At 46.3% G+C, this 27,220-nt stretch overlaps 11 protein-coding genes across 11 annotated transcripts; 7 read left to right on the forward strand and 4 right to left on the reverse strand.

Annotated features, from left to right (window-relative positions):
- Window positions 1–519: 519 nt before the first annotated feature.
- BU24DRAFT_373860 (amine oxidase) lies at window positions 520–2,178 on the forward strand (the record flags this gene model as incomplete). The annotated part of the gene is made up of 2 exons (XM_033524540.1): window positions 520–1,811; window positions 1,872–2,178. Coding segments are annotated over exons 1-2 (1,578 nt in total), but the record flags the coding sequence as incomplete, so codon positions are not given.
- Window positions 2,179–2,912: 734 nt separating this feature from the next.
- On the forward strand, window positions 2,913–4,885 carry BU24DRAFT_452833 (glycoside hydrolase family 43 protein; the record flags this gene model as incomplete). The annotated part of the gene is made up of 2 exons (XM_033531218.1): window positions 2,913–4,700; window positions 4,865–4,885. The coding sequence occupies 2 exons, from the start codon at window positions 2,913–2,915 to the stop codon at window positions 4,883–4,885; spliced, it is 1,809 nt and encodes a 602-aa protein (XP_033382408.1).
- A 227-nt stretch (window positions 4,886–5,112) lies between these two features.
- Window positions 5,113–6,177, reverse strand: BU24DRAFT_483984 (NAD(P)-binding protein; the record flags this gene model as incomplete). Its single annotated transcript, XM_033533309.1, has 3 exons — window positions 5,113–5,537; window positions 5,592–5,773; window positions 5,849–6,177. The coding sequence occupies 3 exons, from the start codon at window positions 6,175–6,177 to the stop codon at window positions 5,113–5,115; spliced, it is 936 nt and encodes a 311-aa protein (XP_033382409.1).
- A 226-nt stretch (window positions 6,178–6,403) lies between these two features.
- Window positions 6,404–7,767, forward strand: BU24DRAFT_452834 (uncharacterized protein; the record flags this gene model as incomplete). Its single annotated transcript, XM_033531219.1, has 2 exons — window positions 6,404–6,691; window positions 6,757–7,767. Exons 1-2 carry the CDS (start codon window positions 6,521–6,523, stop codon window positions 7,765–7,767), a joined length of 1,182 nt encoding a protein of 393 aa, XP_033382410.1. The 5' UTR covers window positions 6,404–6,520.
- Window positions 7,768–8,317: 550 nt separating this feature from the next.
- On the forward strand, window positions 8,318–10,298 carry BU24DRAFT_483986 (DUF1446-domain-containing protein; the record flags this gene model as incomplete). The annotated part of the gene is made up of 4 exons (XM_033533310.1): window positions 8,318–8,744; window positions 8,796–9,279; window positions 9,339–10,096; window positions 10,153–10,298. 4 exons carry the CDS (start codon window positions 8,318–8,320, stop codon window positions 10,296–10,298), a joined length of 1,815 nt encoding a protein of 604 aa, XP_033382411.1.
- A 563-nt stretch (window positions 10,299–10,861) lies between these two features.
- On the forward strand, window positions 10,862–12,264 carry BU24DRAFT_434894 (GroES-like protein; the record flags this gene model as incomplete). Its single annotated transcript, XM_033530055.1, has 7 exons — window positions 10,862–10,909; window positions 10,984–11,085; window positions 11,142–11,295; window positions 11,343–11,525; window positions 11,579–11,659; window positions 11,715–11,937; window positions 12,003–12,264. 7 exons carry the CDS (start codon window positions 10,862–10,864, stop codon window positions 12,262–12,264), a joined length of 1,053 nt encoding a protein of 350 aa, XP_033382412.1.
- Window positions 12,265–12,857: 593 nt separating this feature from the next.
- On the forward strand, window positions 12,858–14,645 carry BU24DRAFT_483987 (general substrate transporter; the record flags this gene model as incomplete). The annotated part of the gene is made up of 7 exons (XM_033533311.1): window positions 12,858–12,950; window positions 13,009–13,276; window positions 13,343–13,437; window positions 13,489–13,548; window positions 13,601–13,686; window positions 13,766–14,399; window positions 14,454–14,645. 7 exons carry the CDS (start codon window positions 12,858–12,860, stop codon window positions 14,643–14,645), a joined length of 1,428 nt encoding a protein of 475 aa, XP_033382413.1.
- Window positions 14,646–15,252: 607 nt separating this feature from the next.
- BU24DRAFT_425069 (uncharacterized protein) lies at window positions 15,253–17,227 on the reverse strand. The gene is made up of 3 exons (XM_033528653.1): window positions 15,853–17,227; window positions 15,692–15,801; window positions 15,253–15,631 (listed from the first exon to the last, which is right to left on the reverse strand). Exons 1-3 carry the CDS (start codon window positions 17,014–17,016, stop codon window positions 15,379–15,381), a joined length of 1,527 nt encoding a protein of 508 aa, XP_033382414.1. The 5' UTR covers window positions 17,017–17,227; the 3' UTR covers window positions 15,253–15,378.
- A 1,601-nt stretch (window positions 17,228–18,828) lies between these two features.
- BU24DRAFT_442895 (aldehyde dehydrogenase) lies at window positions 18,829–20,596 on the forward strand (the record flags this gene model as incomplete). The annotated part of the gene is made up of 7 exons (XM_033530557.1): window positions 18,829–18,873; window positions 18,921–18,925; window positions 19,002–19,288; window positions 19,336–19,435; window positions 19,485–19,856; window positions 19,907–20,180; window positions 20,234–20,596. The coding sequence occupies 7 exons, from the start codon at window positions 18,829–18,831 to the stop codon at window positions 20,594–20,596; spliced, it is 1,446 nt and encodes a 481-aa protein (XP_033382415.1).
- Window positions 20,597–23,014: 2,418 nt separating this feature from the next.
- Window positions 23,015–24,572, reverse strand: BU24DRAFT_483996 (cytochrome P450; the record flags this gene model as incomplete). The annotated part of the gene is made up of 3 exons (XM_033533312.1): window positions 23,015–24,035; window positions 24,091–24,112; window positions 24,161–24,572. 3 exons carry the CDS (start codon window positions 24,570–24,572, stop codon window positions 23,015–23,017), a joined length of 1,455 nt encoding a protein of 484 aa, XP_033382416.1.
- Window positions 24,573–25,331: 759 nt separating this feature from the next.
- On the reverse strand, window positions 25,332–26,773 carry BU24DRAFT_395265 (demethylmenaquinone methyltransferase family protein; the record flags this gene model as incomplete). The annotated part of the gene is made up of 1 exon (XM_033525248.1): window positions 25,332–26,773. Exon 1 carries the CDS (start codon window positions 26,724–26,726, stop codon window positions 25,332–25,334), a length of 1,395 nt encoding a protein of 464 aa, XP_033382417.1. The 5' UTR covers window positions 26,727–26,773.
- Between the last annotated feature and the right edge of the window lie 447 nt (window positions 26,774–27,220).

The following is a 27,220-nucleotide window of genomic DNA, read 5'->3' on the forward strand; positions in this document are numbered from 1 at the left end:
CGCCATCTCTTTGGCGGTGCGATGAGTGCAAGGCTTGACCTCGCCAGATACCGTTATTTGGGCGTCTATATTGCCGGGGACGACCCTTTTGGCTTTGCTTCCAAGATTTGGTTCGGGTTGGATGAGTAAATTGGAAGGTCTGCGAGTAGTTTCTGGGGCAGCACCTGCAATGGTGCTCCCTGGTTTAGTGAGGGCCGGCACCGATCTTCATGAGCGCTTGCCCTGGGGCCTATCTTGGAAGAGCACTAAAACTACTTACCGGCCCGAGTGGTACGCAATTTTATGTACCATGATGAACAGGCATTAGCAATCTCAAGAGCAACTGCATTCATTTAGTAAAAGTCTCCAATGGGAACAACGTCACCATGCACCGCCGAGGGGTTAGTTGCTGTGATAAGCAAGATGCTGTAATTGCGAACAGTGATACGTAACTAACGTGTTTGCTGCCAGTGACCATATATAAAAGGCAGTTCGATTCCCCACCTCTGCAGCCTGTGCCTCCCTACATCATCACTTCTACTTCAGCCTTATCATCGCACAATGCCAAAATCAATGAGAAGTTTGGCCATTCTCGCCTCCTGTATCTTCGCCGTCGAAGTCCAGGGGCGAGCAGTCTTGGATCGATCCACTTCAAATACTTGTCGAAAGACCAAGGTAGCAGTACTCGGCGCTGGTGTAGCGGGTATAACTGCGGCCCAAGCCCTGAATAACGCCTCAGTCAGCGACTTTATCATTGTCGATCGCAATGATTACATCGGTGGAAGGGTTGCACACACTGAATTTGGCCAGAAAGAAGACGGAACACCGTACACCGTCGAGCTTGGTGCGAATTGGGTACAGGGCTTAGGCTCACCTGGTGGTCCAGAGAATCCAATCTGGACGTTGGCGAAGAAGTACGGTTTGGGTAATACATACTCCAACTACGACTCAATCCTTACCTACGACCAAAACGGAGCAGCCAACTATTCGGACCTTCTCGATGAATGGGCTGCTACTTATGACATTGCCGAGGATGACGCTGGATCTATCCTGCTTAACAACCTCCAGGATGTAAATGCGCGGACTGGCATGAGTATGGCAGGCTGGAAGCCCAAGAAAGACATGCGTGCCCAGGCGGTGGAGTGGTGGAGTTGGGACTGGGAAACGGCATATCCCCCGGAAGTGTCGAGCTTCGAGTTTGGTGTCGCTGGCAACAACTTGACTTTCAACCAGTTCAGCGATGAGAACAACTTAGTTTGGGACCAACGAGGATTCAATGCCTTCGTCATTGGTGAAGCTAGCGAGTTCCTAACACAAAACGATTCGAGACTTCTTCTCAACACCACCGTGACAAAGATTGAGTATTCGGATTCCGATGTCATTGTTCGTCTCGAAAACGACGACTGTATCCAGGCGGAACACGCAATCGTTACGTTCTCCGTCGGTGTACTGCAAAGCGAAATCGTAGAATTCGCGCCTGCTTTGCCTAGGTGGAAGCAAGAAGCCATCGAGCTATTCCAAATGGGAACGTACACTAAGATTTTTATGCAATTCAACGAAACCTTCTGGGATAAAGATACTCAGTACTTCCTGTACGCAGATCCTGACACTCGCGGCTGGTATCCAGTCTGGCAGTCTCTATCTACGCCAGGCTTTCTGGAAGGCTCCAACATTATATTCGCCACGGTTGTCGGACCACAATCGTATAGGATTGAGCAGCAGCCAGTTGAGCAGACTCAAGCCGAAGCTCTGGAAGTTCTGCGAGCTATGTTCCCTGATGTGGACGTTCCGGAACCAATTGCCTTCAAGTACCCCAGATGGAGCCAGGAAGAGTAAGTCCATCATTATCGCTCCAATAGAAGTATGGCGAAGCTGACTCTTTTCGTAAACAGATGGTCCTTCGGATCCTACAGCAATTGGCCTATTGGCATGACGTTGGAGAAGCATCAGAATCTACGGGCGAACGTCGATCGAGTCTGGTTCGCAGGCGAGGCAAACTCCGCACAATACTTCGGATTCTTGCACGGTGCCTGGTTCGAGGGCCAAGAGGTCGGTCTTCGAGTCGCTTCGATGCTCGGGAAGACCGTACAGATCAATGGCACATCAGTGGGTGGCAATATGAACCACTACGAAGTTCTACATGGCACTACATCTGTCGATGAGTACAACGCTGCGAATGGATGGCCAGTAAACAGTTTCATCGTAAACGGCTCCGAATGATGGGCCACCAACAAAAGCACATTAATGTAGATTTTCGCGCGAAACTAATATAATGCCGCAAAACGCACCTTCAACCGTACAATTGGAAATTTTGACTTGCTCAATTCGAATATGCATAATCATTTCTCCTGTTCACTCGGGTTAATTGCTATTGTTAGGTCAGTTGGAGTTGCGAAGTCCATGCCCCAAAACAGTAAGTTTTCAAACTCAGTGCATTCACTCAATCAAACCCAATTTTTACCAATACCAGCCAACGAGCTGTCATCGCTGCGCGGATAAATCCCAGGGTATGACGCGTTATTTTACCTGCGAATGTGGACAAGAGCTGTAACTGGGCACAAGTCAGGACTACTCACGTTCTTGCGCTTAGAAGTTGAATCGGGCTCTGTTGTCTTGGATCTTTGCCCGCAAGACTCTCAAGATTGCGGCAATGGCATGAATGAAAAGCTAATAGTTTATGGAAACATTTAAGCCTTCTTCTGAGTGGTGCAAGTAAAATTCTGCCGTCTTTGAGTTTACGGAGTAAAATTGGTCTCGGCTTGTTTATCAACTGCACCTACTAGGCTGAATGGTAGATCGTGCCCCACGTTTCGGAGGATTTCGACGCCAGCTGCACCAATCAGCGTGCCAGTTCGCGGCAGATCACGACCAAGGTAATAAATGTTCTCACATTTTTACGCGCAATTGTAGTCCTAGTGCTTTCAGCACTAAATATGGTTCAAAAACCAGCAACTTATCTGTCAGACGTTCCTCGATGCTCTCATCATCGTTTCCAAGCCTCTAAATCCACTCCAAGAGCACGCAAAGCTGGATTCTCGTATTGCCCCACTGCATCTCCTCCAGAGACCCGCACAATGAAGCTCTTCGGTCGACTTATAACTTGGACAGTCGTCCTCAAAACTTGTACATGTGCTCTCTTACCGGATGTTCGCCGAAGTTCTTTGATGGCGGACACATTCAGCAACCCAGTCCTTTGGGAAGACTATCCTGACCTTGACGTTCTTCGCGTTGGCGATGTTTTCTATTACTCCTCGTCTACCTTTGCCTTTTCTCCTGGCGCTCCGGTGTTGAAGTCATACGACCTTGTGAATTGGACTCCAGTCACCCACAGCGTGCCAAGGCTTGACTTTGGCAGCAAATACGATCTTACCAGCTCTACCAACCGAGCATATGTCAAGGGCATATGGGCTAGTAGTCTCAACTACCGAAAGACCGACGATTCATTTTACTGGATTGGTTGCATAGATGGTGGCAGCTCCTATATTTACAAGACTGGTAAAACCGGCGCCAGTCAAGCTGGTGGTGAAGTGGCGCAGTGGAAGTGGGCGCAGTCTTCGATTCTTCCGAAGTGTTATTATGATTGCGGCCTTTTCTTTGATGACGACGACACTGTCTATGTTGCATATGGAAAAACAAACATCATGGTCGCACAATTGAGCAAAGACGGCAAGTCTGAGGTCAAATCACAGCAGGTCTACGTCTCCCCGGATCAAACTTACATCGAAGGCAGCCGGATGTATAAGATCAATGGCACGTACTATATATTCGTTACTAAACCCGCAAGTGCCGAGTGGGTGCTGAAGTCAAAGAGTCCATGGGGTCCTTATGAAATGAGGATACTTGTGGATAGCATCTCCGGGCCACTTCCAAATGCCGGCTTCAGCCACCAAGGAGGCATCGTCAACACGAAAGATAATAAATGGTACTATGTCGCTTTCATGGATTCATTTCCAGGGGGTAGAATCCCGGTCGCAGCTCCTTTGACTTGGACCTCCGATGGCTGGCCAGAACTGGTCAAGGACGGCTCTGCTTGGGGTAAAACATACCCTATTCCGGTCCAGACAAGCAAAACGGTACCACCGCCAGTAGGAACAGATAACTTCATCGGAACTACACTGAGCCATGAATGGGAATGGAACCACAACCCTGAAGACACGAAGTGGAAGCTTCGCGGAGGATCCGGAGGTTTGGATCTCCAGACCGTGACCGTAACGACTGACTTATTCAATGCACGAAACACCCTGACTCATCGTATCATTGGTCCCAAGTCCCACGGTACATTCAAGATTGACATCACCCAAATGAAAGATGGTGATCGTGCCGGGGCTGCTCTGTTCCGCGATCAAGCTGCCTACATTGGCATACACAAGGAATCGTCAGCCTCTAAACTGGTGATGGTGAACGCACTGAGCTTGGATGCAAACTGGGCCACCAATTCTACTGGTGTAGTTGCCGCAACTGGACCCAGTTTGCCTACGGGGACCAAAAGTCTTTGGCTCCGCGTTCAAGCAGACATCACTCCGGCATTTTCTGGTACAACTGTGCAGAGGACATCGACATTCTGGTACAGCACGGATGGCTCAAATTTCGCACAGCTTGGGCCGGCATTCAAGATGACCAATGCATGGCAGTTCTTTACAGGCTATCGTTATGCCGTTTTCAATCATGCGACAAAGTCTCTTGGGGGTCAAATAACAGTCGAAAGTTTCACGATGCAACAGGTATAGACTGAGGTCCATCGGAAGGTGTATATTTTGACCGAGTTGCTTGCAGACACGCATGGGCGTTGAATACGCAATTGATAGTTGACAAGGGGAATGAGATTGGTTATTTATATAGCATCGCCAACTAGATAGACTGGGCTGACAACGTAATATTCTTCTAGGCGATTCCGAAGGTAGCGTAACCACAATAAACAGCATTACTACCAGATCGCATATTACCATTTCAGACATTTTCATAACCCTTGTACAGGGAGCCAGCAGTCATCGCCCGCAAATACCAATATTGAGTCCGATGATCAACATATTCATTTTCATGTAAGGGTTGGATTTTGTTTGTATGCCAATAAGTACCATGATTCTCTAAGGATATCGTCTGGCTTGTAGAAAATCGACTCATTAGTAGTACAGTCTACATTGCATAGCTAGGCAAATGCTCAGAGATAGGAAAGTCTGTACTGTGTGCAAAATCTACCCATTTTTCCAGGGAGTCAAGAGTCTTACTGCATTTCAACTGTATGACATCAATAGCATCTGACCCTAGTGGAACTCGAAGACCAAGACCTATTCTCTCTTTTTCGCTCAGGTTCTCCAGTCGCGCAATGTCGAGTACACGTTCTGCTGCGGCTTTTGGATCTCCAGGCTGTTTACCGTGAGTCTTCTTATGCCTGACAACCATCTCGGCCTTAATTGCATCGTATTCTTGAATGCCTATCAAATCCACAGTGCCGCATTTTCGTGACTCTTCCAATATATTTGTTCGAAATTGGCCCAGAACCAGAACATGTGTTCGAATACCAAGATGTGATACTTCCTTCGATAAACTCTCGGCAGCACCTGGGAGCTGTTTTAGAAATCTGAATGGGGCAGAATCACATGGGCGGGGCAAACCTTCGATTGCAAACTTTGAAGCGCTATATGGCCCTCCAGCGCCTACTCCATGCCATCCTGCAATGCTTCCCATAAAAAGGATAACTCCAGATCTAGCGTTACGCATGTATGGAAGCACACAGCGTGTCACCTTCATGGTCCCGAAGAAATTAGTTTCGAATTGCTGGCGTACTTCTGCATCACTACGGAAATATTAACTACCCAGTCAATAACTCCTACATTTGATAGACATTCCAAATGCAGGTTGTTTTCCGTACCTAACTTCTTCCCACACTCCCGAGACGACGAAGCCAGCGTTGTTGACAAGAACATCAACTCGACCAAAGTAAGCAATGGCTTTCTTTAACTGCTCATGAATACGATCGCAAGGATTGGTCACGTCTAGTGACGTACAGTAAGCTCGCTCTCTGCCACCTTCTATTGTATTCAAGTATTCGAGATCAGTGAGCTGGCGGGCGGTAGCAATGACACAATCATCATGGGCAAGGATGGCTAGCGCGATTTGCTGACCTAGGCCAGAAGAGCAGCCGGTGACCAGCCAGACCAACTGCCGGGCAGATGATCGCGAAGCATTGATACTTGCCATGATGAATTATTCACTTATGAGTTTGAAAGTCGTATAAAGTCAAAGCGTGCCATGCCACATGTAATATAATTGAAAAGATTTCCCAACATCTAGAATTAGAGACTACTATGTGTCATGTGAAGGTTATGAGTCCTGACTAGGCGGGCATTGTGATCATGCATGAGTCAGGTTGGAAATAACTTCAATTGTACGGAGTAGACCTGTACTGTACCCCACTCTTTGACTGCACGGACGTTAAGAGCAGAATTCTCGTAACAACAGCATCTCTACCCACACCAAGTGTCTCGCATATTCTGTATTCCCAGGTACCTCTCTCTTTGTCTTCTAGATCTGTAACATAATCATGGTTGATGTTGACGCAGTTGCGTACAACATTGCTGTTTTCGTTGCCACCCTCTTCCTGTTGGAGTTTGGCGCAGACAAGTTTATTGACCACACGACAATTGTTGCCCATCGCACAGGCATATCTGAAACTGTCATTAGCCTTGTTACTGTAGGAGGGGAGTGGGAGGAGGTGCGTTACTAAATGCAAATTACACTCTCTGTCGCCTACCTATTGACTAAGTCCTTCTACAACAGCTCGCTGTTGTTATCGCGTCCCTTGCCCGCAATCGCGCATCGCTGGCCATCGGGAATATCGTCGGGTCTGCCATCTCAAACATCCTAGGTGCATTCTCTCTCGGCCTTTTGTTTCGCAACAAAGATGAACGTGTTCACTTTGACGAAAGCTCACGGGCGTACTCGCTCGTTTTGCTTGGTCTAACTACTTTTACCGTGCCGATGCTGTATCTCCCAGCAAGATCTGTATGGCTCATCCACGGCATATTGCTAGTCGCAGGATTCAGTATCTACGTCGCATCCGTGGGATGGGCGATCAAAAGAGGAAGCTTGACTGCTCCAACCGGCTCTGACAGCGATAGCAGCAATGACAGCGATGATGGGAGCACCAGCGAGAGCAACGACAGAGATGAAGAGAACGATGTCGCTATGGAGAGGGAAAACGATGCAGAAAGAGATAGCTATCAAGCCATCGAATCAACCCATATCGAGTTCAACGGACAGAGGACCCCGACCCTAAATCCCGTCAACTCTACTACACCATTGTTGACTCGCCCTAGTCGCTTGAAGCGCCGATCCCTGAGGTATCATATCTTTTATCTCTTGCTCGGGTTCCTCGCCATCTGCCTTGCAGGATATGTGCTCTCTCATGCTGCTTCTACTATTGTCGACGAGTTCAAAATGTCAGACGTGTGTTTTGGAGTGGTTATTCTGGCAATCGCGACAACACTGCCTGAGAAATTTATCGCTGTGATGAGCGGGCGCCGAGGATACGTAGGGGTTCTTGTTGCCAACACAGCTGGGAGCAACATGTTTCTGCTTACGCTGTGCTCTGGGATCGTCATAATCGACACGAAGGGGAATTTCCAGCGCGGCAATGTTGGTCTTCTTGAGTTGGGAATGCTGTGGGGTTCAACAGCTGCATTCACTGCAACAGTCTGGTTTGGTGCACGATTCTGTCGATGGATAGGCAGTGCAATGATAGTTGCCTACATTGCATTTATACTGCTGGAATTGACAGCAGTAAACTGACATAGTGTAGTATATATTAACTACAGTGTATATTTAATTTTACATATTACATTCAAATTTCTACTAGTTAGTTCTGTAGAATATCTGATAGAGTATATTTGAAACAAACCTACCAGCAGTAATTGGTGATGTTAGGGTTCGAGTATTAATAGTTGGGCAGGTTAGTTCTCAACTGCTGCGTATCCAGATACACTAGTATCGAGACTTGCACTCCAACTGCCTAGTCGAGAGGGGATCATGTAAACTGTAATGCATGAAGTCTAATTGCATAGTATTATTGGTGTTTGATTATTCTCTATTTTAATTTGCTGCTAAGCTGCCAGTGCTGTAATAATTAGTATAGGCGCAAATAGTGCTTTAATGACTGCCTTGTTTTACATGACTAATGTACCGTCCATTAGACCTGTAATCATCATTCGTAGCTCGCGTTCTGAGGGTAAACCCGAGGTCTAAGGGAGGGGGTTATATTAATTAATTGCAAGGCTTTACTCACATCGTTTTTTTTTTCATTCTTTCTACCTTGATTCGACATTCCTTTTGTTGTCAAACCATGAGCCCAAACGTAAAATCGAATCTTCGAGTGGCTTCTGCGTCGGGGTCTGTTACAGACCGTCGTCATGCTTTTGCCGATCTGGCCAAGAATGAAGATGTTCATTTCATCGTTGGTGATTGGATGTCAGAGTATAACATGACCACTAGAGGAGGTGGTAAAGTGGACAGCAATGGCGGTTCGGAAGAATTCGAAACTTCGTTCACAGAAGCATTTCTGCCTGCTCTACCTTATCTGGAGTCCAAAAATATCAAGGTCGCGGTGAACGCTGGCGCAAGTGACACCAAGAAGCTCTATGACCTAGTGGTCAGGGAGATTCGGGCGCGGGAGCTAAATCTAAATGTTGCTTGGGTCGGGGGTGACGAAATCTTTGACGTTGTGAAGAAAGCGGCAGCTGATGGCTCAGATTTTAGGAGCTTGACTACTGGTATGTGAGCTACACGAAATCAATGTCGACTATACTGATTTGATGTACAAGGAAAATTGCTATCCGAGTGGGAGTGCGATCCAATATATGCTCAATGCTACCTTGGGGGATTTGGAATCGCCGAAGCCTTCAAAAGAGGAGCAAATATCGTACTTTGCGGTCGCGTCGCAGACGCCTCGCCAACGATTGGTTGTGCTGCCTACTATTTCGGCTGGAAAAGAGAGGAATTCGACAAGCTCGCTCACGCATTTGTTGCAGGGCATTTCATCGAGTGCTCAACATATGTCACCGGTGGCAACTTCTCGGGCTTCAAAAGTCTTCCGTCGCCGGCATTGAGTCTTGGTTTCCCGATTGTGGAGATGGAGGCGAGCGGCGAATTCGAGGTTACTATGCAACAGGATCGGGACGGAATTGTAACCGTGGAGACCTGCAAAGCTCAGTTGCTATACGAAATACAAGGACCGTACTATTACAATTCTGACGTTGTAGCTATCTTGGATAAGATAAAAATTAAACAGGTTGGTACAAATCGAGTGTAAGTGTCCAGGACCACTTCCATCTAGGTAATGACCGTATAAGGCTAAAATCTGCAAGGCGCGTCACGAACGTTGGTAGTATCAAGCCTCCACCGACTACTAAAGTTGGTCTCACGGCGAAGGGAGGCTTCCAGGCGGAAGCCCATTACTTCGTGTGCGGCCTTGACATCGAGGAAAAGGCTGCGATGCTAGAAAGCCAAGTACGGGTAGCGCTTGATGAAACGAAATATCACTGCCTCAAGTTTCGCGTCAATGGGCGCTGCCCAGAAGATCCGTATACACAGGATGCGGCTACCGTCGATGTCCGCATTTTTGCACAGTCTCGGGACGAATCTGCCCTCTCTATCAATAATTTCTTCCGTCCAGTCACGGACACCATCATGCAGAGTTACCCAGGCGCCACCTTTGCCGTTGATGCGAGGCAAGCAATTGCGAAGCCATACTACGAATATTGGGTAACTCTGTTGCCACAGAGTAGTGTGAAGCATGTCTGTTATATACCATCCAAAGGCCTGGAAATATCGATTCCCCCACCGACTGACACTCAGGATTTCCTTTACGAGCAGGAAACATATGAGACTAATGCGCCAATCGATCTTACTGCACTCAACCCTACAACAAGGGCCCCTCTCGGAAACGTCGTGCACGCTCGATCAGGAGATAAGGGCTCAGACTGCAACGTGGGATTCTTTGTCCGCAATGCAGATGAATGGGACTGGCTACGAAGTTTGTTGACGGTTGAAAAAGTACGGACCCTGCTTGGAGGGGACGACACGGGAAAGCCAATCTTCCGCTTCGAGCTACCGAATATCTGGGGTGAGTTTAACAGCGCTGCTCATTTTTGGATTCTAGTATATTGACTCAATATGTAGCGGTGCATTTCCTACTAAAAGATCATCTTGACAGAGGTGTCGCCTCCAGTTCTACCTACGATGTGCTCGGTAAGAACCTTGCGGAATACTTAAGGAGTAAGTGGGTTGATATACCGAACAAGTTTCTGGATCGTGGAAGGATATAATCTTCATCGTACTGTTTGCAGTAGAAATGGTGCTCAGACTTAATACTGGTCACCAACAATGAATCCTATTTTTTTCCAGAAAGTTTCGTGATCCTGATTCACTGAAATGGTGGCAATATTGAAAATCTCGACTATACGCATCATCTTGACCAAACTCGTAAAACCATAATAAAATTGTAGTTGTATGAATGCAAAAATGCAAATAAACCGATGGAAAATGTAGCTAGTCCAAGGTCCTTGCGAACTAGTTGCTGTCTCAATATGATTGTCCTGTGTCATTTGTTTTCTCTGCAATACTAGAAACCTTTGTCATGTCATTATAATAGTGGTCCGGAAAAAAGCGGGACTTTTGTCCTGGTAAATGCCAGTTTCGTGCCAACGCATTGTTGTTAGTCATGACTAGAAATTGACAAAGAATTACAGAGTCCTTCTACCTGAAGGCAATCTACAGAGTCTGTGATAAAGTCGCATTTGAACCGGTTACCTCAAGATTCATTCCCCAATTCTCCTTCCGAATTCCTTATAGCATTCGTTCGATATTCAAACACACAGGAAATTTCAAGATGGTATCATTGGCTGTCGAAAATATGCTAGCGGCTCAGTATAATCAGGTGAGTGGCTTCTTGAGCGTGAAGGCAATCTTAAAACAGAAGTGAAGCTAAATACAGTCCTTAGATTTTTCTAGAAAACGAATGGGATTGAAATCAATCAAGTTCCGATTCCAGTTTGTGGAGATAACGATATACTGATCAAAACAAAATGCGCATCTTTATGCCACTCCGACCTGGTATGCCTTAACTCGTATTACGACCTGAGATTGTGGTTAACAATTTCCTCCTCCAGATGCTGTTCTGGGGCCACACAACTGAGAAGCCTCCTACTGACAAAATCACAATCGGTCATGAAAATACTGGATACGTTGTTACCATGGGAAAGAATGTTCAAGGCTTCAAAGTTGGGGACGCAGTAGGTTGCTTGGGTTGTAGCTACGCTTGTTGTACGTCGAGTAAACAGACACATGGATATGGTCTCTAATCGTCGCAGATGAGTGCGAAGGATGCCAAGTGCACAATATTTGGTGTGAGAAGGGCACTGGGCGGCTGCACGGCTTCCAGTGTGATGGACATTTTGCTGAATATTCCATTGCAGACTATCGCAACGCGATGGTTCTTCCGTTGGGTATGGAGTTAGTTACCGCGGCGCCGTTGTTCTGTGCTGGTATTACAGGCATGTGCACCCTGTACCTTGTTCTATCGATCTGGGATCTAACCAAAATATAGCCTACCATGCAATTAAGGGTTGCGATTTAAAGCCTGATCAGTGGATCGCCATTGTAGGATGTGGAGGTCTTGGTCATCTTGGTTAGTAAGATATGGGGCGGCGGCTCGCTCGAAAATGCTGACCCAACTGGCACAGCGGTTCAATACGCAAAGGCTCTGGGGTTGAAAGTCGTTGGTCTTGACATTTCGGAGTCTCAGTTGCAGGCGGTTGAGGCATTAGGAGCTGACATGGTCATCAATACACTGACAGAGCCTGACTTTGAGACTAAGGTGAAGACCTTCACAAAAGGCGGTTGCAACGCCGCCGCTGTCTTTAGTGCCTCGAACGTGGCATATGAGAATGCGCCAAAGACGTTAAGGTGAGAGTTTATTCTTTCGTCTACGCTACAGGTATGCGAGCATTGCATTAATGTATGAAACGCAGGATCAACGGGCTATTAATGGTTGCCGGTATTCCGAAGCAACCTTTGGCCATCAACGCTCTAGATATATTGCTGGGCAAGTATCGTGTAGCTGGAAAGAGCAGCGGAATTCCACAGAATATGCCCGAGGCCATCGAGTTCAGTCACAAACATGGTATCCAGTCTCATATTACGACATTCAATGACATCCATGATATCCAGAAAGCAGTGGATTTGATGACATCTGGAAAGACCGCTGGACGCTTAGGCGTTGTTTTTGAATAGTAGACTAAATGAAACGGAATATTGAAATGCCACTGTCATTCCCTAGTATTTACTGCAAAGTTGCCAACGTTTTGCTTAAAGTACATGAGCGTCATGACTAATGTTATCCAAAATTTGGTCACATGCATTGTTGCATGAGTAGTGTCTGGTGGAAATAAGTGACATGATTAATGCCAGGGTTATGATTGCACTAGCAAGCCGGCGGATTTGCATTCCCGTGGGAACTAGTAGACGGAGCCCCGCCGTTGCCGTCCATGACTGGTTGAGCTGAATACCTCGTATGCTTTGGTAGGTTGCCGAATACTGCACAGTATTCCTCCGCAATTTCAGAGACCCCGTCCCCAGATTCAAGTTTTCTCAACCCCAGAGTCAGAAGTGGCGCTAGCCATGAATGGCGCACACAGCATCAATTGTATTTGGCTTCACGATTCTATTTAATCTGGGGACATACCATGTCAATATAGCATCGCAACTTGTCAAGCTTCACTGGTTTCTCGGAATCGAACGTGCACATCCAATTGACAACGTCCTTTACCCATCGCCATTGAACTGGAGCATCACATTGTTGATATTCTTTAATAAATCCAGGAATCATGGGACTTTCCAATTTTCTGCAAGGTAGACTCTTACGATGGGCCATCACTGTTAGTGCCGGTAGTTGTTATTTGCTCTTTGGTTACGATCAGGTACGTATTAGATCATTCCTTGATATGAAAGGAAACATTCAAACTAACATGGACATAGGGTGTTCTTGGTGGTTTGGTAACACAGCCAAGCTTTTTGGACGCAATTGGACGCCCGAGTTCAAGTTTCTTGGGTACCATTGTGGCTCTGTACAATATTGGTTGTTTGGCTGGATGTATCTTTGCTGCCTTATTTGGAAACAGGCTGGGCCGAAAGAACACTGTCCTCCTTGGAAGTGTGATTATGGTCGTTGGCGGAGTCATTCAAACTGCCACTTATGGGGCGGCGCAACTGATTGTCGGTCGGTTGGTTTCTGGGCTCGGAAATGGTGTGTAATGTTGAGCAGCAATTGTGGAAAGACGGGAAGAGAATTCTGCTAATCGAGGGACCTTAGGTATGAACACGTCCACAATTCCAGTATACGTATCGGAATGCTCGCCCGCAAAATATCGAGGTAGATCTGTCGCAATACAGCTCTCTATCGTTATTGTATGCGGCCACACCAGTTGGTAATTGTCGCAAAATGCTGATTGTTTCTAGTTCGGCACTGTTGTAGCTTACTGGCTGGACTATGGAACTATCAAAAACCTGACTGGAGAGGTGGGCCCGCTCAAATTCTGCTCTTCTAATTCCCTTACTGATACTCTTACAGGTTGTCTGGCGATTTCCAATTGCATTTCAGAATGTCTTTGCTTTGTTCACAATCTTTACTCTTCCATTTCTTCCGGAGACTCCCCGGTGAGTTGCCTTGCCTCGAAGGGAGGAAAAATGACGAGATCTATCGATGATTTTGATCAGGAGCTAACGCGTCCTATAGATGGTTATATTCTCAAGGCCGCAAAGAAGAGGCAGTAAGTGTTCTTGCCAGACTGCAGGGTAGTAGTGTGGATGACCCCCAAGTCAAGATGATCGAAGCGGAGATGGCAGCTGCCTTGCAGCTCGAAGAGGAGTCGGTCAAATTTTCATTCAAAGATCTTATCAACGACAAGACTCCAGTAAAGAACACACGCCGTCTCGTTCTATGCTTTATGATCCAATTCTGGCAGCAGTTTACCGGTATAAACGTAATTGCCTTCTACGTAACTATTGTATTAGAGGTCAACGTTGGCTTGTCTCGCGAGACAAGCAGTCTTGTTGCTGGCTGCATCCAGATTGCTTTTTGGCTAGGAACACTACCGCCCATATTTTTTCTTGATAAGCTGGGCCGTCGTCCTACATTACTATTCGGTTCAATTGCACTTCTTACTGCCATGGCCATTTTTACCGCTGGCATTGCAGTCAATACGAAGGCAACCGCAAACATGGCGCTTGCAATGCTTTTCCTTTACGAAATATCGTTCGGCATGTCTTGGAACTCTATTCCATGGCTGTATGCGGCAGAAATAACACCCATGCAACTACGTCATGTTGGATCTGCCGTTGCCACGTTTTCGGAATGGTTGTGGACCTTTGTAAGTATTCGAAACTGCGAATGAGGGGAGATGCCAGTGCTAATCGTGACGAAGGTCATTGCTCAAATTACACCCCACGCGATTGAAAATGCTGGTTGGAAATTCTACTTGCTCTTTTGCGTAATGATTACTTTGAACATTCCCTTCACCTTCTTCTTTTTCCCTGAGGTAAGTGTCATCTTTACAATGCAACGGCAATTCGAATATTCACTAAGCGCATTTTCAGACAAGCGGAAAGACTCTTGAAGAAATCGATTTCATTTTCGACCAGATAATCATAGACACTGAGAGTACCCAGGCTCAGCCAGGCTCTGTTATTAAGCCATGGCAACTACAGGTCGAAAAAGATTCCTCCAACGAAAGCGAGGCATAGCGGAGGCAGGCCAATAATCAGAGACAACGAGTTCTTGATCTTGTATCCGATTTAACATTCCAGGCTGAAGGATATGATGCAAGATACAAACATGGATAAACAGCATTGTTCATAGATTCAATTCAACGTTCCCGCTCCTGATTGGTCTTATCCACTGTCCCTGTAGAGAGTCTTCCTCAAAGTCAAATGACCACCACATTGATACCAATGGATCTATGTAAAATGATAGAGGAAAATCTTCAAGAACATATTTGACTGCATGGACGTTTTTGGTAGAGACACTAGTCGATGCATTCCTGTCACCCCTCAAAATCATCGGATTCAGCTATATCAATGTTTCTCGGTGATGATTTGGTCGAATAATCTGTACTCGAATGTTACTTGAGCTTTTACCAGAAATACACTGAAAGCAGACTGTAGCCAACGTTCAAAGTTCACAAAGAACACTATTTCAGTCTGGGATAAGAATTATGCACCATAGATAAAATTATAGAAATAATGTGTGTATATGTAGCCTGATACTGGGCTTAATATGGCGTACCCCTTACAGAGGTTTGACAACGTCTATAAAGGATCCACAAGGACTATGCTTTGAAAGCATAACATTCAATCGCGGGAGTAGATTGCAGGTGTCATCGCTGGGAAACGACGTTGAAATTCGGGCAAAACAGTCCAATTCTTGAGATTGGAGATATGCTTCTCGAAGATAGAATGCAGAACAGCTTCATTTTCGATATTTGATAGCGCGTCACGGCTGTCAAATTTCCAATTTACGCGGACGTTTTGTGAATAATATTGGGAGAACATTTCAAATGTATGATCCTCTGGCTTCTCAATAAGCATGTCTCGCACACCAGGCCTAGAAGAATTGTGAGAAAAACGCTCAACTCAGTATTAGGAGTGCGTGGGCGTTTCATACCAAGGGATGTTGTCTATCCAGAAAGCATGCGGCACCGTGACCTGCGTTACTGTCGGCCTTAGCCACGGCGGCATCGCAAGGTAGCTATCCTTACTAGGGGAAATTTGCCACTAGTAATGAATCAGTATATTGCCTTCTTTATTCACGAACAAAATCATTACCCTCATTGTTTTGAACATGAGATAGAAGAAGGCGAGTTTCTCCGGTTGGTCCACGTGTGGAAATGTTGACAACACTTCAGACATGACGCCACATATCGGATGTACGCTACTTGCCATAGTGGTATCAAGCAGTGCTTTCACTGTAGGGTTTGGTGACCCCATAACACTCTCAGCCGGCAACCCTTGCGTAAGCATGTCTCTTCGAGCTCTTAAGAAATTATGCAAAATTTCGTCCAAGGGACATGTTGGTGGTACATGAGTTGGGAGAATAGTAAAGACGGAATTTTTCCATGCATTTGGGTATAGCTCGCTTGTTCCATCGATGGCCGACCTGTCAGGCCCCAGTGAAACTGACACGATGTGAGGGTGATAATCATTGTTATCAGCGGGTGCCCCATGGTATCCTGAAGGGGTCAGACTGGCAACATCCATACTGGTAGCGGAGCGTTGATTGCTTCCAGAATGTGAAATTCCAGAAGATGGAGAACCCGTGGCCGTTGCGCTAGTGGGTAGGGTAGGGTGTATTGCACTTGACTCGTAGCTGAACACGTACGGTGTGTGGGGGTTGGGACCATAGTCGTGAATTCTTTGCTGAGCGGAACTATCATGGCATATCGACAAAGTTCGTTCGTGTAAAGTCTCAATTTCCAGGTGTGACGTCGGTGATCTAGGTGCGTCGGATGGAACGATATTGGGATGGAAAGTATCATCTGTATTGTTGCCAGGGGTGACATCCAGCTCGTCAGCTGCAGGGACTTGGGGAGAATTGCCCTGGCAAGAAGGAGATGATTCTGCCGAACTCTTTGCCCGACTATGCTCTACGGAAGGCATGCCATCGTTGTTAATCGCCTGAGTCATGGAACGAGTTGTTGCAAATGCCAAGTCCGTGATACGCTCGAGGCATTGTAATAATGCTGTATTGCTCTCACGCAAACTTGAAAGTTCGTCCTGAAATCTAACTTGCCGCTCGTCGGCTGCCTTTTGGAGATTCTCAATTTGTAGTTCGAGACTGCAGATGCTATCCTTGGTTCGTTGGCGAAAAGCCCGTTGAGCCTTTCGGTCGACATTTCGTTTGTGTTGTAACTGCTCCTCGGTAAGATTTGCGATAGCTCTTGTACGCTTCTTTCCCCTTGGAACATCTCCTTCGACCTCCGAATTGTTCATTTTTGTGGCCAGGACTGTGACTGGCAGGAATTAGAAGGCTTCGGCTATCAAACAACTCGCCTAGACATGGACGCGCTGCAGGCCATGTCAATAGTTTGTATGACAGCAACAAAGAATGGCGAGGAAAGTAACAAGTTTCACCAAGGGGTGTTGTAGGATTTACCCCCAAAGATTTCTGGGCCCAACTCTGCCATGCATGATAGAAAATTACGGCTAGATGCGTGGGAGCGGAAGTCGACGATGAGTCGCGTCCGGATGTGCGGGGTAAACAACTAGCCAATAACCCAACTAGCCCTCAGGAATCCCCAGCCTGATAGTTCGCCGGCCACGCCTGGCGTACAACCCGGCAAAACCCACACTGCAATAACCTTCCGTCCCTCCTTAGTTGTAGGGATTTACGGAGACCACCTTCACCATCACTACTATATTTATTGATCTGTTTGTAGTATCAACTGCGGAGCGCTCATTTACCTAGGCAGGCATTTGGTCCCTATCTTCGGCAACGCTACGGAAAGCAAAGCGGAATATCCCTCACGAGTTTATGAAACCACTCATAGAACCTTTATTACAAAAAGTTGATTTCATTTTATGTGATACATTGTCGCAGGAGAGATTGAGAAAGATGACCATTTCTATTACTAAGCACTGTCTTATTCCTGGATGAAGGACCCAAAGGTGCTGAAAATATGAGATGAACATTTTGTCAACCATCTACCTGAAAAGCAGATGATAAGCGAATATTGTATGCATGTCTTTTGTGGCTCCATGTTTAGGAGCTTGCCCACTAGTAAACCTTCCAACATCCAGAAGACTTTTCCAATGCTAGAGACTGAAGCTTTATGGGCACTTGGAAAAGGCTGCTTTGAATGAACGAGACCAATTATAAGGCCACCTAAAGGTCGCTTCGTTAGAGGATCGTAATGATCATGAGCTGCTCGTATGTTGCGCCTCCCAACTCCGTACCATCGACAATGCTCTCCATCAAGAGGAACGATTGGACTCAATCCGAATTCAACAGAATATAGATAACAATCTGAGAGCGGTTTGAGCTTTTTTCCGCAATATGGGGCGCAATTAAGTATAATCAAAGATTAAGACTAGATTTTTTATATTGATACGAACTGTTTCGTCTGCCTATCTATGTATCTCAAAAGTAGATGCAATGATCCATTTGCACCACCATCAAGGCCAAGAGATGACGACTTTAATTCTGTTAATGAACTATTCGTCGGTCTTTAGAGTCGCGATGCCGAAGGTGTCATGATCACGCGTGCGATGGGTGCTAAGTGCACTAGCTTAAAACTGTCCTAGGTACTTCAGGGAATACATTACTCATGCCACACGGTTCCGGATTCAGGATTGTCAGATAGGTCTCTCCATTGGTACAAGAGTTACACTGCATTCCCATCTCATTGAAACTAATGGTTCCCAATTTTCACGAGTCATCGCAATATTGAATCTGGAAAAGCTACATTACTCATACCTCGCCCTCTGTTTTGGACTGACATAGAGGATGGCGAAGCTGAACGAGATCCACTTGCAGGTATGTTCTTACCTGGGCGAGTCGTAATCCAGTTGTGTCTCTTGTTGAAATCTTGGAATTACCAGTAGCTATGAGAGCATTGCACCTGGATGTTGTCTCCGAGATATATTTCCCCTGCATCCTGAAAACAGACGAGCCTGTGGCATATATACCTCAAGGGTCTCTCCATGAGTCTGCTTAAGGGGACTCTGAATCAGACCGGTTTTCAAAATCTTCAACCTGATTCACCAAAACCCTGACACCCTGCATTCCGTTGCAATCCCTAAGTCATGGAACTGGAGCCACATCTTACAAAGCTCTTTATCAATAATGAGGTAAACAAACAGAAATAAATCACAATTCATGTGCATTTAGCTAATAGTCATAGTACACTTCATGCCGTAACAATAAGACGTATGACTTCTAGGGATTCATCCGATTCTGCAAGACTGATCTCATTTAGTATTTCGGTATATAACCCTGCAAATGGCCAATTAGTCAGTAATCAGATCCCCATCGCTGGTGAACAAGATGTCGACGAGGCTGTCCGAATAGCTAATGAAGCCTTTGCCATCGATTCGCCATGGCGCCGGATGACCAATATCGAACGGCAAATGCTCCTACTCAAGTTCGCGGACCTCCTGGAAGCCAATCAAGAACGGTTAGCACAATTGACGCGGGTTACACTGGGGGCTCCCTTTCACCCATTTGGGCGTAGTGAGATCGGCACGGCAATTGGATGTTTTAGGTGTAGGTGATACGTTTCAAATGCTATTTCACATTCGCTGAGAATAAAGATTATGCTGGATGGATTGACAAGTATGGCGGGCAAACATTCCCCGCCGATGATGGCGTTTACAAGATTGTGCGTAACGAGCCGTTGGGAGTAGTTGCAGGGTAACTGAAGCCAAATCTCGAATTCTTCAGAAGACTAATTTAGGCTTAGTATTGTTCCCTGGAACGGCCCGTTGGCATCGGTCGGTCTCAAAGCCGCCCCAGCTTTAGCCACTGGCAACGTATTCATCCTGAAACCAAGCGAGAAGACGCCTCTAATGGCCGCTGAGCTTGGGAAGCTGGTCCTTGAGGCTGGATTTCCCCCGGGTGTCTTCCAAGTACTTACTGGAGACGGTAGCACTGGGGCTTTGCTGGCTTCGCATATGCAGGTCGCAAAGGTCAGCTTTACTGGAAGTATTACTACTGGCAAAGCTGTTCAAGTGCTTGCTGCGAAAAGCAATCTGAAGAGGGTTACTCTAGAACTAGGAGGTAAAAGCCCGGCGATAGTTTTCGATGACGCTCACTTGGAGAATGCTATAAAATGGTACTGAAGCAGCAACGTCCCTTTCAATAAAATGATCTAACGGTAAATAGGAATGTCAATGCCCTCACAACCAATAGCGGACAGATATGCTTCGCAGCAACACGAGTTTACGTTCAAGAAAAACTTTACGATAGATTCCTGGAAGGATATATTGCTGCGCTCAGAGCGAAGGCTAATGTTATCGGTGATCCCGAGCTCAAGGATGTAGAGATCGGTCCTGTAGTAGATAAGTCCCAATTTGATCGAATTATGGGCATCATTTCCCGTGCGCGGGACAATAATGAGGGAGCTTTGTGTTATGGCGGAAAGGCTCTCGGAGAAAAGGTAACAACCGTATTCCTCAACGTTTCAGAGTAGGCCATTTACAGCAACAATAGGGATACTTTATCGAGCCTACAGTCTTTTCAGATACCATAGATGGTGCCACTATCTACAAGGAAGAGATATTTGGACCTGTAGTGGTCATCAACAAATTCCATGATGAGAGCGAGATCATTGCCCGTGCCAATGATAGTAAGTACGGGTTAATGTCCGGTGTTTTCACTCAGGACATTCAGAGAGCCATTAGAATAAGTTCGGCCGTTGACTCGGGGGTTGTTGGTATAAATTGTATTAGTACAATATCCTTTTCATGCCCATTTGGTGGGACAAAAGAAAGTGGTCTTGGAAGAGAGATGGGCGAACATGCCTTGCGCTCATATACAGAACCGAAGACTGTACTTATAAATCTGAACTATTGAGTATCGTCAATACAGCATTGATAAAATGTTCATTACATTGCTGAGACTGTACCCTGATAGTGACTTGAATAAGATTTCGTGTTTGGTACAAAATCTCTTTCCAGCGAAAGATGATACGCCCCATCCATCAATGAGTTACAGAGTCTAAAAGAATGTACCGTTCCCGATTATTGAACATAGGCTTTGGAAGAGTATTTCTTACATTATCGTTAGTGTACGCTGAAGCATCATGGAAATAACGCTCATTTGATGCCGCTTCTACCACCCGTCATACATTATGTCGTAGAGTAGCACAATATCAGCGAGTTGGGCTATTCCCGTTCCTTCCATATCAAAATCGTCCCATTCAGCAAGTCTGGATAACTTATTCTAATATTGACAAGATATAATGTGACAACCCGGATGCCATCAACCTTGAAACAGAAATCCGAGGTCGCACGTGCAAATCCTACCGCACCATGGCCAGAGTATAGATATTGCAGAAGTGAACCTGATACATACTCGAGATACTAGCGTTGGAGATCAGACAAGCGTTTCCTTGGATTGTTCTTTTGAATATAGTAGTGAGTAAGATAACTTGTATTGATCACTGGTTATCGAGAGTTGAAGATATTGTCGCGTATAGACGCCTCTGTAGTAGGGAGCATCACAGGCACGAGCCGCAATCGGTGAATAGGTAGGAAAAGTAGATATTTGACTCTGTCGATAGGCCTCGGGAAGTAGGTGGATGATGCCTTGATCTCTTTCAGCAGCCCTGATCGATCTATCTATGCCCTGCCCAGTGCCCTTCCCCATACACCTGATCCCCGAACAGCCTCATCTATCCTGATAATCTGCCATGCAACTACTACTGTTGTAGTCTCTGACAATACTTCTCAGAGCCTTCAACGCGAACTAGTTGTTGGCTTCCCACCCCATTGTACACCAGGCATCCCACCCGGCGCTCTGTTCGCACTTTGCATCATACAACCCTTTACTGGCAGCATTACGTAGGCAATCAAGGCAGCCAGTAATGCAGTCTCTAGGACTGTCCCAGCGAATACCCTGGAGCCAGAACCTCCTCCCTCGACACTCCCCGCGCCTCCAAGAAGCTGGATGGAAAAGCAGGTTAACAGGCATGAACACCATTTGGATATATGTATGCAAGAGGAAAATGGCGAAAATAGAACTTACGCGCTATCGCAATGTCTTCGATACAGGCTCTCAGGTCCTCTGCATGTCTAGAGAGTAACGTGTGTTTAGCGAGTTAGCTTGCTGGTCTATGCCAGAACAATATTTACCCAAAACCACCTGCACCTTCAATGCAGGATACGCCTCTCTTATCAAGTGCCTCAAAGGTGTCGTCGGAACTACGGGGAGACTGGTCGACGACTGCAGCGTGAGACAGTCCTAGAATGGCAACAACAAAGAAGGTGTTGAGGTGCATGGTGGTACCTGGGTTAAAGGTGGACAATTGAAAGGATCTGAAAAAACGGAATGTGGGTTTTCTTGATATGAGTTAAAGATGGCAGTGTGAGTGTACATGCAAAACAGAGATTAGGCCTCTCTTTATACTTGCTTGAAATTGCAAAGTAAGACTGCAAGTTGCAAGATTGTCCTTACATTTGCTTTAACCCAGCTGGCTCCTTAGTAAGAATTTGGAGCAGTATTATGAACCTGCAGATGTTTGGCCAATAGACTGACTCGGCTCTGAGGCTGTCTGAACGCGGTGTCGATGCGCATTATGCTACCTATGTATTTGCCTAGCCATTTTAATTATTTCGGGCCTCATGATGCTACAGCGAATTCATTGCGCTACTCGCGTATTACGCTACGCGTGGGGTCATTGTAATATGATTTGGGACCAGAGTTAAAGCATGCATCTGCCAGGACCCCGTATTGTTGAATAGATCACCCGCTTGGCGACCTGGAGCATGGCGAAGCGCAATTCCTTCCTTTCCTCCACAAAGGAGAGATGTAAGATCCTTAGACTGGAAATACCATGCTACAATTGCCACAGCCTTGACACGGGGATTGCTAGCTACAGTATAAATGGCGTTGCCACCCGAATCCATAGAGGAATAGTAATGGAGGGTGGTCATGTGGTTTATAAAATATCAAGCCTAGTCGCTGAACATAGGTATTCATGTTTTGCCCTAGAAAAGCTCCTAAACATCAAATTTGGCGAAGATCAAGAGATACCACCGAGACATAAAAATTGGCCAGAGTCATCGAGCGCTTTCAGCCGATACAGAAACTGATAAAACGAAGGCAACTGTTGAATCTACCGCTGTCGTCATTCCAGGTTGTTCCAAAGAAGGCAACCGTTGGATCTACCACTGTAAGGTCCTTGTGATCCAAAAGAAGGCAGTCGTTAAATCTGACCGTCCTGCTGTATCGCCCAATTCATCGTCCTCGTTCCTTTGTGTTACGTGGACTTTACAGGACAGTCTGAACTGTACAGGGATATCTTTCAGAAGGGTGCGCTCCGCCTCCTCCGCCTTCTACCTGGTATGCTCTATTCCCGTAAACCGTGCGCGTGCGCGTAATCTTGTGAATTTCGTCCCATTCTTCATATGCAGGCTGGATGTCAAATGATCGAATTGTCATGGCTAGAACTACCTTGATTTCCACCAGAGCCAAACTCTGACCAAGACAGTTTTGGGGTCCAAATTCAAAGGGCCTCCAAGCGCCTTTCACAGGGTAAAGGGGATCGCCCGGGCCAACCAACCATCTTTCGGGAATGAAAGAGTGCGGATCTTTCCAATACTTTGGATCTCTTTGAAGTGCTAAGTGAACGACCCAGACATAACAACCATCAGTTGGATAGGCTGTGCCATCCTCGTCGAAGATGCTAACATCAGATTTTCCCTCACGAAATCCAGAAGCTGGTGGAAAAAGTCGCAGCGTTTCTTTGATGACTGCAAGGGTATATGGTAGTTGATTGAGGAGCGCTGGCCTCTCTCGCAGGAGCGCCGGTGTCTTTGCAGCAGGCCCCAGAACCTCGTTCATTTCTGCACGCACACGCGCTAGAGATTCTGGATGGGTAGCAAGTAAGTGATATGAGTATATCAAAGTGCTACTTGTAGTATCATGCCCAGCAAAAAGAAACAGACGAAGCTGTGCTGCTGCAACGTTGGTAAACTCTGATAAGGATATCCTCTGAGGTGCTTGCTCGTTCTCTTTGATGAAGTTTGATAATACCAATGTCATAATGGAGTTCAATTTATGGGACCTGTGCTGAAGTCCCTTGTCTATCCCCAAAGCTGCATATCGTTTTGTAATTTCGGCATGTAGGAATTTGTGGATGCGCCGGCTGTTAATCCAGAGAATCAAGGGCCTGAATACATTATATCGATCAAATGGATTCAATTCACTCCCGAATGATGTCCATTCAATTTGTCTTCGAAGATCCGAGGCAAATTTATTCTCAGAAGTCTGATAATGTAGACGAGTCTCGCTGTCTCTAGTTAGTTTGCAAGGGCAAGCAGACCAGCAAACATATGATCACTCACAGTGTAACAGCGGAAATGACGTCTACAGTCAGTCTTAACGTCAAATTCTCAAGCTAGAAAATGTTGCCACGTTTAGATTGGTCCTCCAAGATTTGACAAAATGTCTCGGTCTCAGTAACGATCATTGGAACTAATTCCAGAATATGAGCGGCACTGAAACCAGGATTGAAAACAGCCCTCCAATACTTCCAAGGTTTTTCTTTCATCGTGAAGATGTTGGGACCGCCCGTCAAGTTGCTGAATGCGTCCCGTATTTCGCTTGGCTTATCAAAAAGTGCCTGTTGCCACTGTAAAGCACCGAATGGATTATTCACGAATAAGATTGGTTTAGTGAATGGCCACAGATCAAAATAGAACATTCCACCAGGGAATTGCCTTGCCATCTCAGTGAAAGGAGTGTTTATGGTGCAGTCGGGAGGGAAGTGATCCATGTGCTTCTTCAAAACGAAGAGGTGGCCCGCCAACTTACTATGCTGAGGCATTGGCTAGGTACCTGATGTAAGTATAGTATCCTTAGCGGAGTTAGAAGGGCTTCCTCACGTACCAGGCCAGCCTTCTTCAGTCGAAACAAAGTGCGCCGAGCAACCAGAAGTCGTGAGAAAAGGTGGAACAACGCAAGAGCAAAGCCGGGGAGGATAATCGCAAACATTGTTCTATACATAGTTAAAACATCGTAAATAGCCACCATGTTGGGAGCTTCTTCGTGTTCAAAGGTGAAGTAGGTGTTCACTTCTGCGATGAAAGGGTAAGTCGGGGCGTTAAGAAGTACAGGAAGAAAGATTGAGTTTGAAGCTAGCCAGGCTTAGTTGACCGTTCTTCTGATTCATTGATGACCCGTTTCCGTTGAAGAGCCCTTTCGCCGTGCGCTTGCATGACCAACACTTCTCATTTTAGCCGCTGCTTTCGATATTGTGGCACAGCATAAACCGACAGATGGTGTGAATACCAGCTGTCTATAAGCATTGCTAGCTTCCTTAGTTGCAGCTATATTCTATTGTACAGAACTACATGAAATCGCAGGAAAGTCCATGCATGCAACAATATAGTTGAGCACCCGGAGCTTAGGGCTTTTTGCACCTATGATAGCTTGCTTCGTCTCTATAAAGTCATCTTGGAAGTAGAAGCATGCGAACATTTTAATGTATTTTCAATATAATCGTGTAAGACCTAGGTTTGATAACGTACTTGGCATTAATGCATGCTAGATCTCCGTGTCGTGGAGAGTGTATTATTCCAACGAACTAAGAATCTGCATTCTTTCGTCGTCGCTGTAATGTATGATAGCCTGAAGTTTTACGTGCTTCCGCAATAGTAGCTCCTCTGCCTATCATATCTCGTATAGATTCTTCGCTCTTCTCGATCCTCTGCGCTGCTTCAGCTACCGCATGCGCACGATTACGAGGAACTATCACAACACCATTTGCGTCGGCCACAACGATGTCCCGCGAATTCACACGTACCTTACCTATACCAATAGGCTCGTTGGTATCAGCTACTTGAACCCGATCTTTACCCGTTCGCATCCAGCGTCCAGCTGTAAAGAGTGGATAAGCGTCCTCAATCGCGCGGTTAACATCTCGACATACGCCGTCGATGACAGTTCCAGCAATTCCTCTTAGTCCAGCATACTGGGTCATTATGTCTCCCCAAACAGTACAATCTGTGCGACCACTATTGTCAATGACAACAAAATCGCCAATGGCAACGTCGTCAATGAAATCTCCGACACTGCCGGGAGGATCGGTAGCTGGTACATAACGTACAGTAAAAGCTGGCCCAACAGTAACTCCCTTGTAGTTAGCTAGAGGCAGAATGCCAAAAGCCTGTCCATGAATCCCCAGCTTGTCGAGGGCGTCAGAAACACTTGGAGTGTCGGAATTCTTGAATAGCGCCACCAACTCTGTATCCTCGATGGAAGGCTTTTTGGGATTGAAGCTGGTGTATGCTGTACCAGACTCAGTGACTTTTGCCTCTGAGTCGTTCCGAAGAATGATTTCAAATTCTTTGTCGTGCATAACGTCGGACACACGTTGTCCGGCACGCACCGAGTTGACCATCAAGGTCTGGCGGTGCTCTATACTGCCGGCCAGCTCGAGAACATCCTCAATACGTTGGGCTGGAATGAAAACTGTGCCACAATTATCTGCGATCACATAGTCGTCTTGGTTGACTGTTACGCCTCGCATCTGCACCGGCTTTCCGGACCCAATCTGGACCAATCGATTCCGAGCACTAATCATCGTAACTCCACGGCCGTACACTGGATAACCAACTTCGCTGCTACCATCGATGTCACGGCTCATGCCGTCAATGACTGTTCCACGAATTCCTTTTCGCTTTGAGGCGTTTGCCAAAATGTCACCCCAGCACGAAACGCCTTCTACGCCGCCAGAGATGACGAGAATGCGATCATCGGTCGTTACAGCGTCAATGACAGGAGTGATCAAGTGAACTGTGGGAGCTGCATCAGTTTTGGCCGCCACTTCCACGGTGCTGGCGCGTCCAACCATTTTTGTGCAATTCCAAAGCGGCCGGAGGCCGAATGTGGCTCCTCTGAGATCAAGAAAATCCAAAGCATCGGAAATTGTGTTGGTATCGAACACCGAAAGTCGGTCCAAGATAGTAGGCTGGCTCATGCCGAAGTCTCTCTTTAAAACGAGCGAAAGATCAAGTTGGTAGATACTCTGACGGGTATGGTCCCTAACAGAAGAAATGAAACGTCAAGGTGATGAAGTGTACACAACCAGCAACAACCTGCCTTGGAGTATTCTCGCGTTTTTAAAACAAGCAATGGCGTCTAGGACAGATCGACTTGCACAGTTGCTGTCGGTGCGTCATGGACGACGCCGTGATTTGCTGACAGTCACATCGGCTTCTGTTATCTCGACTAAGCGGCAAAGTCAAATTTCACCGAGCATCAGTTGGGGAATAGCAGCATGGATGTGCAGTCGATTGAAGGTCATTATTAAACTCTACATAATCACGATTGAAATTTTCTCGTCCTGACGTAAATGGCTCTTTGGTGTAGAACTTTGATCAATCCTGACCTTTGAGCTTTTCTGCTGCAAAGGGCGAAAACTTATTAGATGGTTCGGCGACTAGGCGTGGACACCGAGATACGCGAGACGCA

The sequence above is a fragment of the Aaosphaeria arxii genome (assembly GCF_010015735.1).
Source record: "Aaosphaeria arxii CBS 175.79 unplaced genomic scaffold BU24scaffold_6, whole genome shotgun sequence".
In the NCBI taxonomy this organism is placed as follows: domain Eukaryota; kingdom Fungi; phylum Ascomycota; class Dothideomycetes; order Pleosporales; genus Aaosphaeria; species Aaosphaeria arxii.

Excerpts from the sequence above, each read along its gene's own strand:
- BU24DRAFT_425069 (XM_033528653.1), bottom strand. The coding sequence starts at position 17,016 with ATGAACAATTCGGAGGTCGAAGGAGATGTTCCAAGGGGAAAGAAGCGT. Across the intron at positions 15,802-15,852 it reads TCATGTTCAAAACAATGAGG|TGGCAAATTTCCCCTAGTAA; the intron begins GTAATGATTTTG and ends ATTCATTACTAG. Across the intron at positions 15,632-15,691 it reads TGGATAGACAACATCCCTTG|GCCTGGTGTGCGAGACATGC; the intron begins GTATGAAACGCC and ends CAATTCTTCTAG.